The sequence below is a fragment of the Caenorhabditis elegans genome, chromosome X (assembly GCF_000002985.6).
Source record: "Caenorhabditis elegans chromosome X".
In the NCBI taxonomy this organism is placed as follows: Eukaryota; Metazoa; Nematoda; class Chromadorea; order Rhabditida; family Rhabditidae; genus Caenorhabditis; species Caenorhabditis elegans.
This window is the reverse complement of record NC_003284.9, coordinates 11,948,677-11,962,395: the sequence shown is the minus strand read 5'-3', so window position 1 is coordinate 11,962,395 and position 13,719 is coordinate 11,948,677. Positions and strand designations below refer to the sequence as shown.

Here is a 13,719-nt window from a genome sequence, read left to right as displayed (position 1 = left end):
AACTATATGTATGTGTACAAAGTATTTAAAACGACTGATATTTCAGGAAACAACAAAAAAATTATATTGTTCTGATCTCGGCACCTACTCTAAACTTGTGTCATATAAACATGGAACACATTTTAGGTTCAAAAGTTTGAAAAGAGACTTTTCAACATTATTCTTCTGATTGCTGTTTTGTTACTTCATAACATTTTTTAACCAATTTTAACTAACAGGGTCTGCAAGAGTAAAGTTTGGATACAACACTGATAGCAAAGTTGTATAGTTTGTAATATCAATGACGATTTTCGAAAGTAATTATAATCCAGATTTGGATTTTTTTCAGTTTATACTTGCATTGTGAAATGTACCTCAAGTAGTCAATCGAACATTTATGTACTTCAAAAGCTATAATAAACAAAAAAACACGACACTTTGATCTTATTAATTAAACTATAGTATTCAAATCTCCAACAAAAACTAAATTATCAGTCGGTTCACAATGTATACAATCCCCATAAGATTCGTTTGCCTTGATAATTTATTCCAATTGCTCCTGAAACGTTTGTTGTTTTCTGGATTTCCTATGGAATATATATCTCACTTGCACGTTTTTCTCTCATTTCTCGATAAACTATGAGTTGTAGATCACATTGTCCTTCGAAAATTGAGATACAAAAATCTGCCCCAAAGGACTTCTTACTGAGAGACGGAGAAAGGTTTGCATGGAATCAATTTAAATAATTATTCCAGAACAATAATTATTCCAGAGCTCAAAAAGCTGCTTGATCGACTTGCCTTGTTTGGATCTTTTGGAGAATCGTGGACAAATTCAGAATTCTACAACGACTTTTACAAAGGAGCGATGAGAATGTCCACGACCGGTCAATAATTAATTTATTTACTTATTTACGCTCGCGAGGAGACGTGGAAAAAGTTGAAGAAAAAAGAAAAATTTACACATACAATAGATCATAAATACAATACACTGAATAAGAGGGATAGAAACAAGAAGAATAAATAGGAACGAAAGTTTGTTAACAGGACAATTAGGTCAGGCGGGAGGAAATAATGTTATGTGGGTAGTTTATGTTGCAATCATCAGTTGTCAGACATCTCGTTATTCAAGATCTGATATATGTTTTAGAAACTTGGGGTTACTCAAATAATATATGCTCAGAATATGAGTAAACGGGAGAAATACTGAAGGAATGATCCGAAACTCGGAACATCGCTTTGCTTGGACGTGAGGAGTTCTTACAAACATCTATTAATTATTCAATGCATATAAACTTGCAACCGTCATTCAATTGTTTATTTTTGTCACAAATTGATAAAATAAATTGATCAAAATTCACCAAAACCCATATTATTATAGATAATCAAAAACCTTTCTCGAATTGAATTATTGAGATCGAAAAATTACCACTATCAGTTTTGAAGCAAACCAATCGGCCGAAAGCAACAAGTGCTAGTCTCGGAAAATGCAGAGCAGCACTGAAAATTTTAAAACGTAATTAAAGATTCTACACTATATTTTAACCTCATAAATCATAACTAATTCTCCTTTCGGCAAATCATCTGGCGTCGGAGTGATGAAAAACGGTCCTAGTAGATTTGACTTAGTTCTGAAGAATGTTAGTCGAAAATTTAAAATTAAGTACGAATGGTTGACATTGCGTGAGATGTGTCCATAAGGTTATTTTCAGAAACAAAAAATTGTTCAAACTAATAATTTTCTCAGTTTTAATTTTCCAGTGAGTGAAATCATTTCAATATAAACATAGAATACAAACAATGGAATGTTTACTTATGAAAAAATACAACTTTTTTTAACCGTATTTCCTCTTTTAGTCTTGCAAGACTAATTTTCAATTGGTCCGGAGGGGTGCAAGACTAATAGAAACTGCAAAACTAATTTTCGAGTTAGTTATATCTTTTCTTAAGGGAAAATAAACTTAGACAACTTACTGAACAAAATACGTTCCCGGTTTTTTCAGAGCTTCTAAAGCGTAACGGTGAATAATCCTTGGTTTGGGATCCACTATTGATATAATTTTCTCTTTCAGTTTGATAATTCCATTGTCTCTAAACGTTTCAGGTTTTAGTTTAGTCAATTTATTTTCACTTACCCTTCGTAAAACTCTTTTTCCCGGATTGGACCATAATATTCATATGGACTGGGAATAGATTCAATATCAGAAAATGGGCTAAAGTGACAGAATCGTTTAAAGCATTCTGGTTCATATGTCACGTACACTCGCTTCATACTGAAAGTAAGACGCAACAGTTAATTCAGAGAAAAAATTGGAAATTGATAAGAAACGTGAGACGTTTGCCGCAAAAATACAAATTTTGATTATTCAATTTGCAGAAGTCGATTTTTTTAGAACAGGATTAGTGATGTGTCTTTTTTAAACTCAAGAAATGATAATGAGAGATTAGTTTCAAATGTATTTTGCTCAATACAAATGCGAAGTTTAGTGTGAGCAAACTTGCGGGTAATGATGTCAACTGATAGCAGAATCAACACGTTTAAGTTTTCTGCAAAACACGAATGATATTTTGTTTGGTTTTTGTCACCGTCAAAAAAATCAAATAACATAGTTACTGCAGCACCAAATATTCAAAATAGAAACATTTAGATTTTGAAATTAGAAAAACCGATGTAGGCTATACATGCATTATGCACAGCAACAAAATACTTTCGTTTCTACTTTTTCTTGAGCACGCTTTTGAAATAATTAAGAAATTCTAGGAGAAATGTTATTTGAACTGAATATTTGAACTTTTAAGTTTTTCATTACATGTTTGTCCAACCTAATGCAAGAAAATGTATGATTTTTAATTTCTGTTGTGTCGGTTAATAGCTTTTTTATTTTTCTATTATTCTAATTATTTTTAAAAACGTTTTGAAACTTGCACCTCACATCACATACTAAATAAAGTTAGTGTAATTTAGGAGTTTGAAAAGTATATAATTCAATAATTTTTATTTTAATGAACTAATGTTGGACAGTATATTGGTCGGCCTAAGAATTTAATTATCTTAAAATTAAACTCCCAAGAAACAAAACTAAGTTTAAAAATGAACCACTGGAAAATTAAACTTTTCGAATGTCGGTCGTTATGATCATGTCCAGTGAATAAAGCTCCAAAATTGGGAGAATGATATTGACACGAGTCGCACTTTGAGCCCACTTTTTATGGAAAGGATGAGAGAATTAAATTGGAAAATAGTAAATCTCTATCAAAAATGTTGCACTTTCATGCGCTATGAATGATCAATGTGCAATGTTGAAATGACACCAAACCACAACCTTTTTTCTGTTGCCTAACTTCAATTTCAAACCAGAGTAATTCAAATAGCAAAATTATTTTCAAAGTGATATCAGGAAAGAGAGAATCAACATTATTTCTCAAAAAAATGATTTTAACATGTTCCAAAAAATTTGATTGTAGTTTATGCTCAAAATTGAAAACGTGTTTGCTCTAACTTGCTATATGCCTTTTAATTCTTAGAAAGTGGTAGTTTAAGAGAAAGAAAACCTTTGGTATATTTTTTGATATTGATACACATAATCAGAATTTTCACGAAAGTGTGGTTTTTATGTACATACAAACTTTTTGTCCTGGAAAATATTAATATGTTGCTTGACCAATGGGAAATTGTGCTCTAAGACAAACGAAAAAATGAACTCTTGAACAAGTATGATCAATTTTTTGAAATTCATGAGTAAAACGGTGTTACTCTTTTCTGATTTTTAAATCTATTGAACTGCAAATTTACATATCAAAAGCAATTTTTTTGGCAAACGGGAACAAGAAATTAAAAGCAAAAACTTAATTAAAACAATTTTTGAAGTATACCAGACCCAAAAATTTTTTCAAATTTTTTCCAAATATGGGCAAAAAGGGGCACGTAAAAGTTACAAAATTATTAACATTTTTGGGCCAGGTATACTAAACAAGTACCACTTTCTAATGTCTTATTTAAAAATAACGGAACAATAGAAACTGAATGGCGATAGCAAGCATTATGCCTCAAATTCCTCCATAGAATCGTAATCGTAGACGATGAGAAGAATTTGTTTAGCACATTGGCGAATGAGCAACATACCTGAAATAGTGGTAAATAATTTTACTGATATGTAGTAGTCTAACGTTTTAATAAATTAGTTGCGAGATTAATTTTTTGATTTGTAGGGTTTTTAGTAATACGAAAAATTCAAATAAAATGCATTTTCCAGCCACTCCGTAATTTTGTTTTGTGGTAACACATATGGGTTTTTGAGGATTTGAACCTTGGGTTAACTTACACATTACGAAACTAAAAGTGACAGCAAGTATAATATTCAAATGGGTCCTTCTTTGAATCGGCTTGATTTGCACCGAAATTTGGCCATTGACAGGTTCATCTGACGAGATAACTTGCAAATTGATACATTCCTCACTCAACTGTGGTGAGCTTTTGCTTAGTTTAAACTCATGAAAAACAACATTCCGTCTAAGGCCTATTTTCTCATCATCACACGTTGTTAAAAGCAAATCAACTCCGGAGTGGGATACATTGACAATCAAAAAAATTTCGTTGTCTCCAATCGAAGCAAGTTCGCGATAGATATAATCGAGAGTAATTTGATAAACAATTCCAGAGTTATCTCGTAAAATGAAAAATGTTGTGTTGTTATCCATTGTTACTTCGAAATGAGTAAGCGGGAATCCTGTGTCATATAATGCAAAGGATGTGTTAATTGGCTTTGTGATAATATTGGATGAACTTGCAGAATTATAACTCATCGCGTGCGAAGATAAGAAGAAGAATTTTAGCACCGTGACAACAATTATCATGAAGGCAATCCTGAAATTTTTAAAAATTGTTTATTTCAGTCTGAAATTAGTAAAAGGTTACACGTTAGTTTGGATTACGTTTTGAGAGATTTCTACAGTTTTTAATTTAAAAAAACTTATGTTTGAATATTTATCGAGAAAAAAATGGGCAAAACATATTATCTCATTCTGTCTCTCCTAGTAGTTTATACAAAAAAATAAACATTTCGCATGAGGTGAAAGGTGACAGAATATTTATGTTTTGATAACAATTTTAATAAACAATATACTGATTTTGCTGATTTGTCAATGTATTAAAAATGTAAGCAGAAAACATAAGCTCTCTACCAACAAGGAAAGGCAAATGGTGACGGGTGGGATAATGAGAGCGCGTGGAAGGATGGATGGGATGGGGGCAGAAAACGATATACTCAAGGACCCGAGGTTGATTTACGGGCAGCTGTTGACGGCGTCTCAATCTTCCGGTCTCATGGATGAAAAAACTGAAAGGAGCCCGTTCAATGTCAAGAATATGCGAGAAGAGCCTGTCCGAGGTCTGGGAATTTGCCTTACTGAGTTTTCTGAAGGTAGGGGAAAACTCTTTCTGAAGGAAAGTAGGGGAAACTAGAATACGGATTAGAAAATGTATAAGCTGTCACATCTGGTTTTCAAAGTCATCCTGTCTGAAACTAGACCTTCTCAACGTTTACAATTTTTAAAACTGACATATGCAACAACAAAAAAATATATGGAATATGTTTGCTCTAAAAATTTAGCTGCAGAAAAGTGTTTTGAACTGAGAAGTCAATCCGTGAAGTTGTTCGAAAGGTGGTTTTTTTTTCAGATTTTTGATGATTTTCAGAGTGATAGGGATAACCAAAGATTCTGAATCTTAAACCAGAAATTTATTCCCATATGCATAAACAAATCTAAGTATTTTTAATCATATTTTATAAAATTTCTACAAATCACCAACTGGATCACTGGCACATGAACAACTTGTAAGGCTTTGAAACTTTTAATAAAAACACTGTTGAAAAAAATTATAGTCTGGTAATAGGTAGACATGTACTAAAATAATGGATATATTTTATTTTTCACATTTATTTTCTCCCTTATTCAACGAGTAAAAAACTGATTCAATAGAATGTTCATCGAAGTGTGTTTCAAAGTTAAGATACGTATTCAAGAAACCATAAAAAATAATGCATGAAAACATGAAAGATGGTTTTAATTATCAGGTATCAGAATTCTGAGTTCCAAATCGAAGTATGAAACTAGCGCCATTCTGAAATTTTATTTATTTTTGGAGTAGCAACATATTTTATGAATACCATTTGGTTCATATCTTCTAGAACTTGATCAACTGTTGGGTTGCTGGTTTCTCTCAACTGAAAATACAGTTTTCAAAACTATAAATTCAGAAGGGTCACGATTGCATTTTATGAGGTATCTTTAAAATTATGGCGTGATCTTACACACAGTTTAATGATTTGCGCTAAATCACCGGATTCAAGTTCAAACTGATTTTAATTATAAATATTCTTACCGCAGTTGATTCCATTGTCACCTTATGATACAACTGTTGAAAATATGCATGGTTCAAAACTTCGTATGAGGATCCAGGAGACTTGCCATTTTGAGCAAACGTTTGGAAAGGAGAGGCATTGCCGTGATTGAGTCCAGGTCCAAATTTGAGTGGAAATGTTGAAGAATTGGACCCCAGTTGAGAAGTTGCAGTGGAAAAATCGTCAGATTCTTTTTTCACGCACTGAATAAAATCATTTAACTTTTTCAAATGGGATGTAGTCTTGTTAGAACTGTCTTACCTACCTTATTGTTTACAAACGATACTTTTTTAAAGTTAGTGGAATTCGTTTCCATAATTATTGCAACCAACTTTTCCAAACCGGGCACATCAACATATTTTGAAATTTGGTCTACAACAGAAAGCTGTTTTGCGACAGTTTTCGGTATTTTCATAGTTGACAGCTCTTCTAGAACGCATTCAACCTGCAAATCGATTTTGTTGTCAACACTTGTAACAGTCTAAATGAATCACATTTTGGTTTCTATTCAAATTATTTAGCAGGAAAATAAGGCGTTTCTCATCAAACTGAATTGAGTGCATATTGTGCGACATCTGAAATGAAATTAAAATAGTTTGAACAATTATGAAATTCTTTTTCTCAAAATTAGCGCCGCGAAACTTAAAAAATTGTGTCTACCGCATGCTTATCAAAATTTTGAGTGTAAAACAACGTTTGTGGTTTGCTTTAAACAAACCAAACTATAACATATTTTTAGTGAATGCGGTTCAAGACAACAGTCAAGCACAACTTGACCATTGTATTATTTGATATTGTGGGAAGAAAAATGAAATACCAGAAAAATAACAAATGTCTACAGTTTTTCAGGAAAAGAAAAAGAGAAATGATTCAGCCAATTTTATTTCGTGTCTGCGAAAATTTCACACATTTAGATGAGATTTTTTTGATGGAATATACATTTTTGAGAGAACAAACATATTTTGGTGAACATTGCAAAAGTGAATTGGAAATTAAAGACTGAATGTCTAGAGTTCAAGCCACATTTTGAAATCTTCACAAATAGAGGGGGAAGCAATAAACAATAACTGTATTTTTGAGTCTAATAGAGGCTGCAAGGCTTGTAGAGGATATCAAATTAATTTTGGAGAATCTTCAGAAAAGGTGTCATTGATTTTTGTTAAAATTCAGAATATATTCTATTTAGAATATTCTATTTTCGAAAAACGGGGGGACAAAATTCAGAAGTATCGAACTTTTTCTCAAATTTGAATGACACTTTTATGATTGCTGTTTAGTGTCCGTATTGATTTTTGCAACAATACAAATTATTTTTAAACACTTTTTGAACAAGTTTTTAAAACTTTGTTTCTTTTGCTGCAAACTTTATGTACTTCAAAAAATTCCATAAATCACAGCGTTCTCATGACAAAAAAGTTTACTGGCATAGAGAAGGAAAAGAAGCATAAATTTGAAAAAATCTACATGTAGCAGTTTTCAAACTGGTGCATATTTGCTATGCTATTTGTTTTTTATTGTTTTAAATTTTAATAACTTTTTTAAGTACCTGTGCTTCATAATCCCAGATTTTACAGAATCAATTGTTGTTGTTTCATTTATTCAATTTAGTTGAACGTCCTGTGTTTTTTAGACTTTGAAATGATATTTTTCCTTTTGTTTTCTACATAATTGTTTTGACACACCCCTAGATTTAATCAAAACGAGCGCATTTTTTCAGTATGAAAATAGTTTACCCACATTCAAACTATGGCAAAATATGTATTTTTGAAATTCAAACAGTGTTAAATCAAAATTTTACCAGGGATCTGTTGTATATATCGCTACAGGACATTTCAAAATTAGTCTTGCAGTTTTTTTTATTTTACGTCTTATCCAGAGTGGCCAACAAGCTTAAAGTAGGAAACACAGTAGACAATTACTCACAGGCACTCTTCAACTTGGAATGTTCCCTAATATGAGTTTCATGATGAACTATCATTTTTCAGTGATTTCCAGACATTATTATTTTTAATTTTAAATAGTATGTAAAATAAAACTCTTCTGAAAGTGAAATTATTTGCACAATTTATTGCTGCTCAATCAGAAAATTTGTCCACATTAAACGTCCATTTATGGTGTAATAACATTTGCATACGAACCCTCGTTGGGGTCGTTTTTGTCCTGTCTTCTCGTTTCGTAGGAGCTAGTCAGTTATCTCATTTTTTCCGGAGTTTCTAAAACCTTTTTTCAATAAAAATATTTATTAACTAAGCCTGATGTAAGTGATTCTTCTGACCTGGAGTTTTGAAGATCTGCTCTAAAATTGTACTCTGCAAATACAATATTTTAATGCCTTGAAAATATAGTTTTATATGCATTGGTATTATAGTTCTATAAAAGCTGCTCTAAACGTAAACAATTATACTTTTGTCCCATTCCTCCTAATTAACATGATCATCTTAATTATGCCTAAATGATGTATTTTATTTATTTTATTCAAACAAAACAACTGAACTAAAAAATAAAATTTCGAAATATTTTATTTTTGTCCTCCATTTTTCTAAGATAAGCTTCAAATCGTACAAAAATGCTGCATGTTTGTTAGATGCTTACAATGTCCGCTGACGTGGTGGTTCTCATGGGTTTATCACAATGCCGGAATCTTGAGAACGTTTCCTCATAACTTTCATTCAGTTTATTCAAAAAAATGGCTGAATTTTTGAACATTGAGCTAAAAAATAAGCTGGCGACCATTTTATGTCGCTTACAAATGGGAATTCAAGTAAGTGTCATCGCTTCTGCAATTATTAATTAAGACTGCTTATCTCCGTGTCTTAATGGAATAAACTATTATTGTTTTACTTGCAGGTAGAAGAGTGCCTCAAGTTTTTGTGTGTTGAAGATGTCCCGTTGAGCTTTTTCGAAGAGTGTGAAATCCGGCAAAAAACACTGAAACTTGTGTCAAATCCAAGGTTAACAATCGTCGCTTCTCAATTGCTCTCGAAAATGGATCAGTTGAAACTCAAAAAACAGAATGTTGGGTTACTAAACAATACATTTTCTGGTGTAGTTCTAACATCGATATCCTCAGATTTAGCATCCAATAATGTGACTGAGCACTTTCATGATAAAAGTTTAAAGATAGAACAAATGAAGAATAAGACCATAAGAGAAAACGACAATTCTCACAATAATCAGGTAAGATAAATTTGTATAGTTTTTAAAAATATGGTATTTTTTAAACGTTTGCCAGACTCAAACGTCGTGCTCGTCAGCGGATTTGCTTGATAACATACATCAAGACTCTTCAAAGTTGTTGAACCTTTCTGAAAACACCATAGGCACATGCCCAAATCCTGATACATCATGCGATCACAAAGTATATACCAACATACCTCTTGTCTACAAATTGGTAAAAAACGAAAATCAACCATGAAGCATGAAGCTAATTACAGAGTGTTTGGAACTATGAAAACTGTTACTATAAGGAGGCCAAGAAAAGATTTGGGAAACGACTAAACGAGAAAGGAGATGACGAGACTTGGACTGCATTTTTCCGTCGTCTTTACCTCGATCAAATCAATGCTCCAAAACATTACGAAACAAGAGCTCAGAAATCAAAACTGGTAACGGAGTCAAAGGAGGTAGTTGGTAAGTTAATTTTCAAAACTTGAGAAAAACCTATTCATATTTCTTTTTACAATTTCTGCAACATTTTTTTGTTTAATGTCACCTAATAAAAAATCATGAATTTCAAAGAACAAGCTTTCAAAAACACTAACAACTTTTTGAAGAGCTAAATGACACGGAATCCCGACATGTTGGTCAAAAAGGTAACTTTCCAAAAATTGATCAAAACATTTGCGAACTTGTGCTACCATCATCTCCAACTGATGAAGTTTCCTCGTCAACGGATATTCATAATCCAACAATTAACAGCCATGTTTCTTAATATTGTAATTTATATTGCAGTTATATTTAGAATTTTTATTATTGACTTTTTACAATAATTTTTATTGAACCTTTTCTTTTTCTTCAACGTTCCACTATTAACAACATTTTATATCTTCCTTGCAAAACTGATGTTCTGATAATCCACAATATTCTAATTTTATTGACAATGAGGCAATTCTTGAACAACTTCAAACAGTCAATTTATTAATTTCAATTTAAAAACCTATACCAATATTACTTAAACCGGAATATTAAAAACAACAATACGACAACTTAAAAATAATTATTAAACAACTATTGAGATCATTATATGACAACTGGTGAGTTTTTACCAGTAAAAGTGTTGTACAATATTTTTCACAAGTGAATGCCTTAATTAATCACCCTCGTTGCTGTAGCGTGCCCGTGGATACGGTGGAAAAATGAGATCCCTTGAACGGTTGATAAATGGAATTTCGATACAAGTGTTCGCCAAGTCAGCGGCAGCGCGAAGACCCGAATTGAATGCACCATCCAATGTTCCATGTTCCAATGCGCTAGTGTGCTCACCAGCAAAAAATACCCGCGGTTTTCCATCTCGTGTTTTCAGCGGTTCTTTCAAGGCGTCAAAGTGTTGGGGTTCGGTTCTCAAAGACATGAAAGTTCCTGTGCCAAATGCTAATTCGTCGGTGTGCCAGTTGGTGACGTATGCATCAATAGGACTAGGACAATCTTTGAAAACCGTCTTCAGCATTTCCAACGCTTTGGTGATAAGTTCCGTGACGGGAGTATCGTGAAACCGATTCTCTCCGACATAGTGAGTAGTGAGAGTTCTGGACTCGGGTAATGAAGACCACGTGAACATAGCGGCTCGTTCAGATCTGAATAGCATAATTCTATGAAAGTTTTTAAAGTTGTCGAGGCTAATTGAAAGCAATACATGTTCATAAAAATTGAAATATTATTTGACATCTATCAAACATTACTCACATTTTGTCGGGAACTATAGCAAACTGGTTAATTGACTCTGGCCAAAATCGCGTTTCAAACACAAATACAATTTTGTTGATCAGTCCGTTTCCGAGTGATCTGATTGCAGCAAATTTTGATTTGGGAAGCGGTGGCCGAAAGACTGGTGCTCGCTCGTCTCCGATGATAGTTCTGAAAATTACTGACGTGAATAGTAGTTGTGAAGTACTACAATTAGTTGACTCGAATGTTAGCACGAGTACAATTAAGTGATATTTATAATTTTTAAACTCTTACTTTTTCAAAACTCCAATTGGAAGAGTTGACACTACGTAGTCCGCATTCAAAATACCGACTGATCCATCAGGTTTTCGTAACTTCAGAATAACCGCGTCGCTGGAGCCCGTATCAATCTCTATAACTCGCTGGTTGTGATGAATCTTAACCTTGCGTTCATTTGCAACATTGATCAATACTTGGGCAAGTCCTTCTTGAACTGTAAATAGGCATGATTTAAGATTCAGTTCAATCAAATAACAAAGTACCTCGAGCAACTTGGCTTTTCAGTTTCAACTCGTTCACGTTGCACGAAAACTGAACTTTTTCAAGCTGTGCACCGAATAGACGTTCCTCAAAGCCAAGTAGAAAATTGTAATGAATGAAATCATTTGGATGCATGGATTGTTTACACCGTGGATTTTTTTCCAGATCCGCTATTCTTTCTTCACAAATTTCAAAACGTTCACAAGCTTCATCAAATTGCCTAATAGCTTTTTCGATATCTATTTGCAACGATTTCAGTAACAACTCATCACTTGGCGGTGTGTTTTTGAGTTTTTGTTCTGCTAACAGAGCAGTCAATCGATTGGTTTTAAGAACTTCGTACAAATGTTTTCTTTCGGCGTTTAAATTGACTTTTTCTTTGGCAAAGTTGTAGTAACTTAACAATGTGCTCCGTTCGATCATGCTGCAATTCGGAGTATGAACCTAGTTTTGAATCAAGACAAAATTTCTTACTTGAAATAGTTTTCGTAAGCTTGCTGTCTGGAAATGTACAATCCATTTTCACCACGTTGCTCCGGACCATGAGATGCGTGGGCAAGACCAGCTTTCAAGTTACTGAAAAAAACTAATTCATAATTGAGATCATACTTTTTGAAACTGGAGTCTTACGCATACAACCCGTTAATAACGTGACAACGAGCAACGGGTACATATTTTCCTTTAGAAAAAACAATTGTGTTTTCAGACATTATATTTTCGTTTAATGGAACTTGATGAAGAAGAGTAGTAATAACTGACTCGTCTGAAATTATATTTTTGAAAACTTTGCTGAAGATATTAAAACTTACCAAGGTTTCTCAATGAGTCACATCCAGTTTCAATCAACTCGCCATGTTTGGAAATCAGCGACCGAACACGACCTCCCGTTAAACCCTACAAGAAATCAAATATTCAAGTCTTCTATTGAAAATATTTAACACTCACAGATGCTTCAACAACGGCTACATCAAAACCAAAGGTAAGCAGTTGAGTAGCTGCGGCGATTCCAGCGGCTCCAGCGCCAATGACGACGACAAACTTCTTCTCCATGTTGTTGACCAGTTCTGTTTTCGGAAAGAAAAACCCAATATTGATCATTCCAAATCTTGACAGAAATAACACAATGTTTTGGACTAAATGGATCTCAGTATTGTATGGAGGAGTTAAATGCTTAATCACATCTTCGGCCGTACATTCTGTGGTGGCACTGGCTAGCCAGATACTCAAAGTCGTGTTTCTAATCATGAGAAATACATCAGAAAAAGATCTTGACATTTGGACTTCTGGGAAAAACGCGGCTTCAATTTCCGTTGGTCTATCAGCTGAAATTCCATGACGACGGGCAACCTCTGCGAGAGCTGAAAATGATGGTTTTGAAACACTTTTAGATAAATGTTCAATCATATTAAAACTATGTCGATCTATTCTCAATTTGAAGGTTTTTGGTTTTTTTTTAAATTAAAGTTCAGATAACAAAATTCTGAGTAATTATTTTGTTTTAGATTCTTGTTTAACGAAATTTCAAAATTCTTACAGTAGTGATCTCTGAGCGGAGTCAGAATGTCCTTCGGCACGCTTGCTATTCCAGTGAGTCCATTAGAATCATCAACTTCCTCGTTGATAGATCCTAGGTTGAAGTCGAACGGTACTTGTGGAATAAATTGTGGTGTTGTGCTGGAAGATCCTTCAGAAGAGCTTTGTGAATCATCATTCGCTTTCCGCCGAGTCCCAGAAGCCATGTACAAATCTGGAAAACAAAGAATTCAGTATAGATACAATTCGGAAAATCAACTTTATTTATAATTGAGCGGAAAATTTTGTATTTGTTCAAAAAGTAGATTACTTTTAAATTTTTTAAAAATTTTCATTATTTTTAATTCTATTAATATTTAATAATTAGGTAATTTTTTTTATT

At 33.1% G+C, this 13,719-nt stretch overlaps 6 protein-coding genes and 1 pseudogene across 7 annotated transcripts; 2 read left to right on the top strand and 5 right to left on the bottom strand.

Moving 5' to 3' along the window:
- Positions 1-359: 359 nt before the first annotated feature.
- Positions 360-993, bottom strand: C49F5.13 (uncharacterized protein). Its single transcript, NM_001318269.4, has 2 exons — positions 587-993; positions 360-538 (listed from the first exon to the last, which is right to left on the bottom strand). The coding sequence occupies exons 1-2, from the start codon at positions 603-605 to the stop codon at positions 480-482; spliced, it is 78 nt and encodes a 25-aa protein (NP_001305198.1). The 5' UTR covers positions 606-993; the 3' UTR covers positions 360-479.
- C49F5.12 lies at positions 619-953 on the top strand (annotated as a pseudogene). The gene is made up of 2 exons: positions 619-701; positions 753-953. Coding segments are annotated over exons 1-2 (284 nt in total).
- Positions 866-2,258, bottom strand: C49F5.8 (MSP domain-containing protein). Its single transcript, NM_171781.7, has 4 exons — positions 2,115-2,258; positions 1,954-2,070; positions 1,526-1,610; positions 866-1,479 (listed from the first exon to the last, which is right to left on the bottom strand). The coding sequence occupies exons 1-4, from the start codon at positions 2,249-2,251 to the stop codon at positions 1,414-1,416; spliced, it is 405 nt and encodes a 134-aa protein (NP_741907.2). The 5' UTR covers positions 2,252-2,258; the 3' UTR covers positions 866-1,413.
- Positions 2,259-3,773: 1,515 nt separating this feature from the next.
- T08D10.5 (Cadherin domain-containing protein) lies at positions 3,774-4,850 on the bottom strand. The gene is made up of 2 exons (NM_001270252.3): positions 4,302-4,850; positions 3,774-4,102 (listed from the first exon to the last, which is right to left on the bottom strand). The coding sequence occupies exons 1-2, from the start codon at positions 4,831-4,833 to the stop codon at positions 4,020-4,022; spliced, it is 615 nt and encodes a 204-aa protein (NP_001257181.1). The 5' UTR covers positions 4,834-4,850; the 3' UTR covers positions 3,774-4,019.
- Positions 4,851-5,889: 1,039 nt separating this feature from the next.
- T08D10.3 (CARD domain-containing protein) lies at positions 5,890-6,971 on the bottom strand. Its single transcript, NM_077600.4, has 5 exons — positions 6,875-6,971; positions 6,646-6,825; positions 6,362-6,583; positions 6,147-6,203; positions 5,890-6,100 (listed from the first exon to the last, which is right to left on the bottom strand). Exons 1-5 carry the CDS (start codon positions 6,953-6,955, stop codon positions 6,050-6,052), a joined length of 591 nt encoding a protein of 196 aa, NP_510001.2. The 5' UTR covers positions 6,956-6,971; the 3' UTR covers positions 5,890-6,049.
- Positions 6,972-9,066: 2,095 nt separating this feature from the next.
- Positions 9,067-10,311, top strand: T08D10.4 (SAM domain-containing protein; the record flags this gene model as incomplete). Its single annotated transcript, NM_001029727.1, has 5 exons — positions 9,067-9,141; positions 9,228-9,557; positions 9,613-9,771; positions 9,815-10,010; positions 10,154-10,311. 5 exons carry the CDS (start codon positions 9,067-9,069, stop codon positions 10,309-10,311), a joined length of 918 nt encoding a protein of 305 aa, NP_001024898.1.
- Positions 10,312-10,502: 191 nt separating this feature from the next.
- Positions 10,503-13,552, bottom strand: lsd-1 (Lysine-specific histone demethylase). The gene is made up of 9 exons (NM_077599.7): positions 13,339-13,552; positions 12,750-13,162; positions 12,614-12,698; positions 12,435-12,567; positions 12,279-12,380; positions 11,807-12,228; positions 11,559-11,757; positions 11,283-11,453; positions 10,503-11,173 (listed from the first exon to the last, which is right to left on the bottom strand). Exons 1-9 carry the CDS (start codon positions 13,541-13,543, stop codon positions 10,690-10,692), a joined length of 2,214 nt encoding a protein of 737 aa, NP_510000.2. The 5' UTR covers positions 13,544-13,552; the 3' UTR covers positions 10,503-10,689.
- Between the last annotated feature and the right edge of the window lie 167 nt (positions 13,553-13,719).

What these genes read in the sequence shown, in the direction of transcription:
- C49F5.8 (NM_171781.7), bottom strand. Translation starts at nt 2,251, where the DNA reads ATGAAGCGAGTGTACGTGACATATGAACCAGAATGCTTTAAACGATTC. An exon ending in CCGGGAACGTATTTTGTTCA is followed by an intron (nt 1,611 to 1,953) that starts GTAAGTTGTCTA and finishes AACATTCTTCAG; the next exon opens with AACTAAGTCAAATCTACTAG. An exon ending in AATTAGTTATGATTTATGAG is followed by an intron (nt 1,480 to 1,525) that starts GTTAAAATATAG and finishes TAAAATTTTCAG; the next exon opens with TGCTGCTCTGCATTTTCCGA.
- T08D10.5 (NM_001270252.3), bottom strand. Translation starts at nt 4,833, where the DNA reads ATGATAATTGTTGTCACGGTGCTAAAATTCTTCTTCTTATCTTCGCAC. An exon ending in CACTTTTAGTTTCGTAATGT is followed by an intron (nt 4,103 to 4,301) that starts GTAAGTTAACCC and finishes CCACTATTTCAG; the next exon opens with GTATGTTGCTCATTCGCCAA.
- T08D10.3 (NM_077600.4), bottom strand. Translation starts at nt 6,955, where the DNA reads ATGTCGCACAATATGCACTCAATTCAGTTTGATGAGAAACGCCTTATT. An exon ending in ATTTGAATAGAAACCAAAAT is followed by an intron (nt 6,826 to 6,874) that starts GTGATTCATTTA and finishes ATCGATTTGCAG; the next exon opens with GTTGAATGCGTTCTAGAAGA. An exon ending in TGACAATGGAATCAACTGCG is followed by an intron (nt 6,204 to 6,361) that starts GTAAGAATATTT and finishes CTGTATTTTCAG; the next exon opens with TTGAGAGAAACCAGCAACCC.
- lsd-1 (NM_077599.7), bottom strand. Translation starts at nt 13,543, where the DNA reads ATGGCTTCTGGGACTCGGCGGAAAGCGAATGATGATTCACAAAGCTCT. An exon ending in GCTTACGAAAACTATTTCAA is followed by an intron (nt 12,229 to 12,278) that starts GTAAGAAATTTT and finishes TCCGAATTGCAG; the next exon opens with CATGATCGAACGGAGCACAT. An exon ending in CCAATTGGAGTTTTGAAAAA is followed by an intron (nt 11,454 to 11,558) that starts GTAAGAGTTTAA and finishes AGTAATTTTCAG; the next exon opens with AACTATCATCGGAGACGAGC.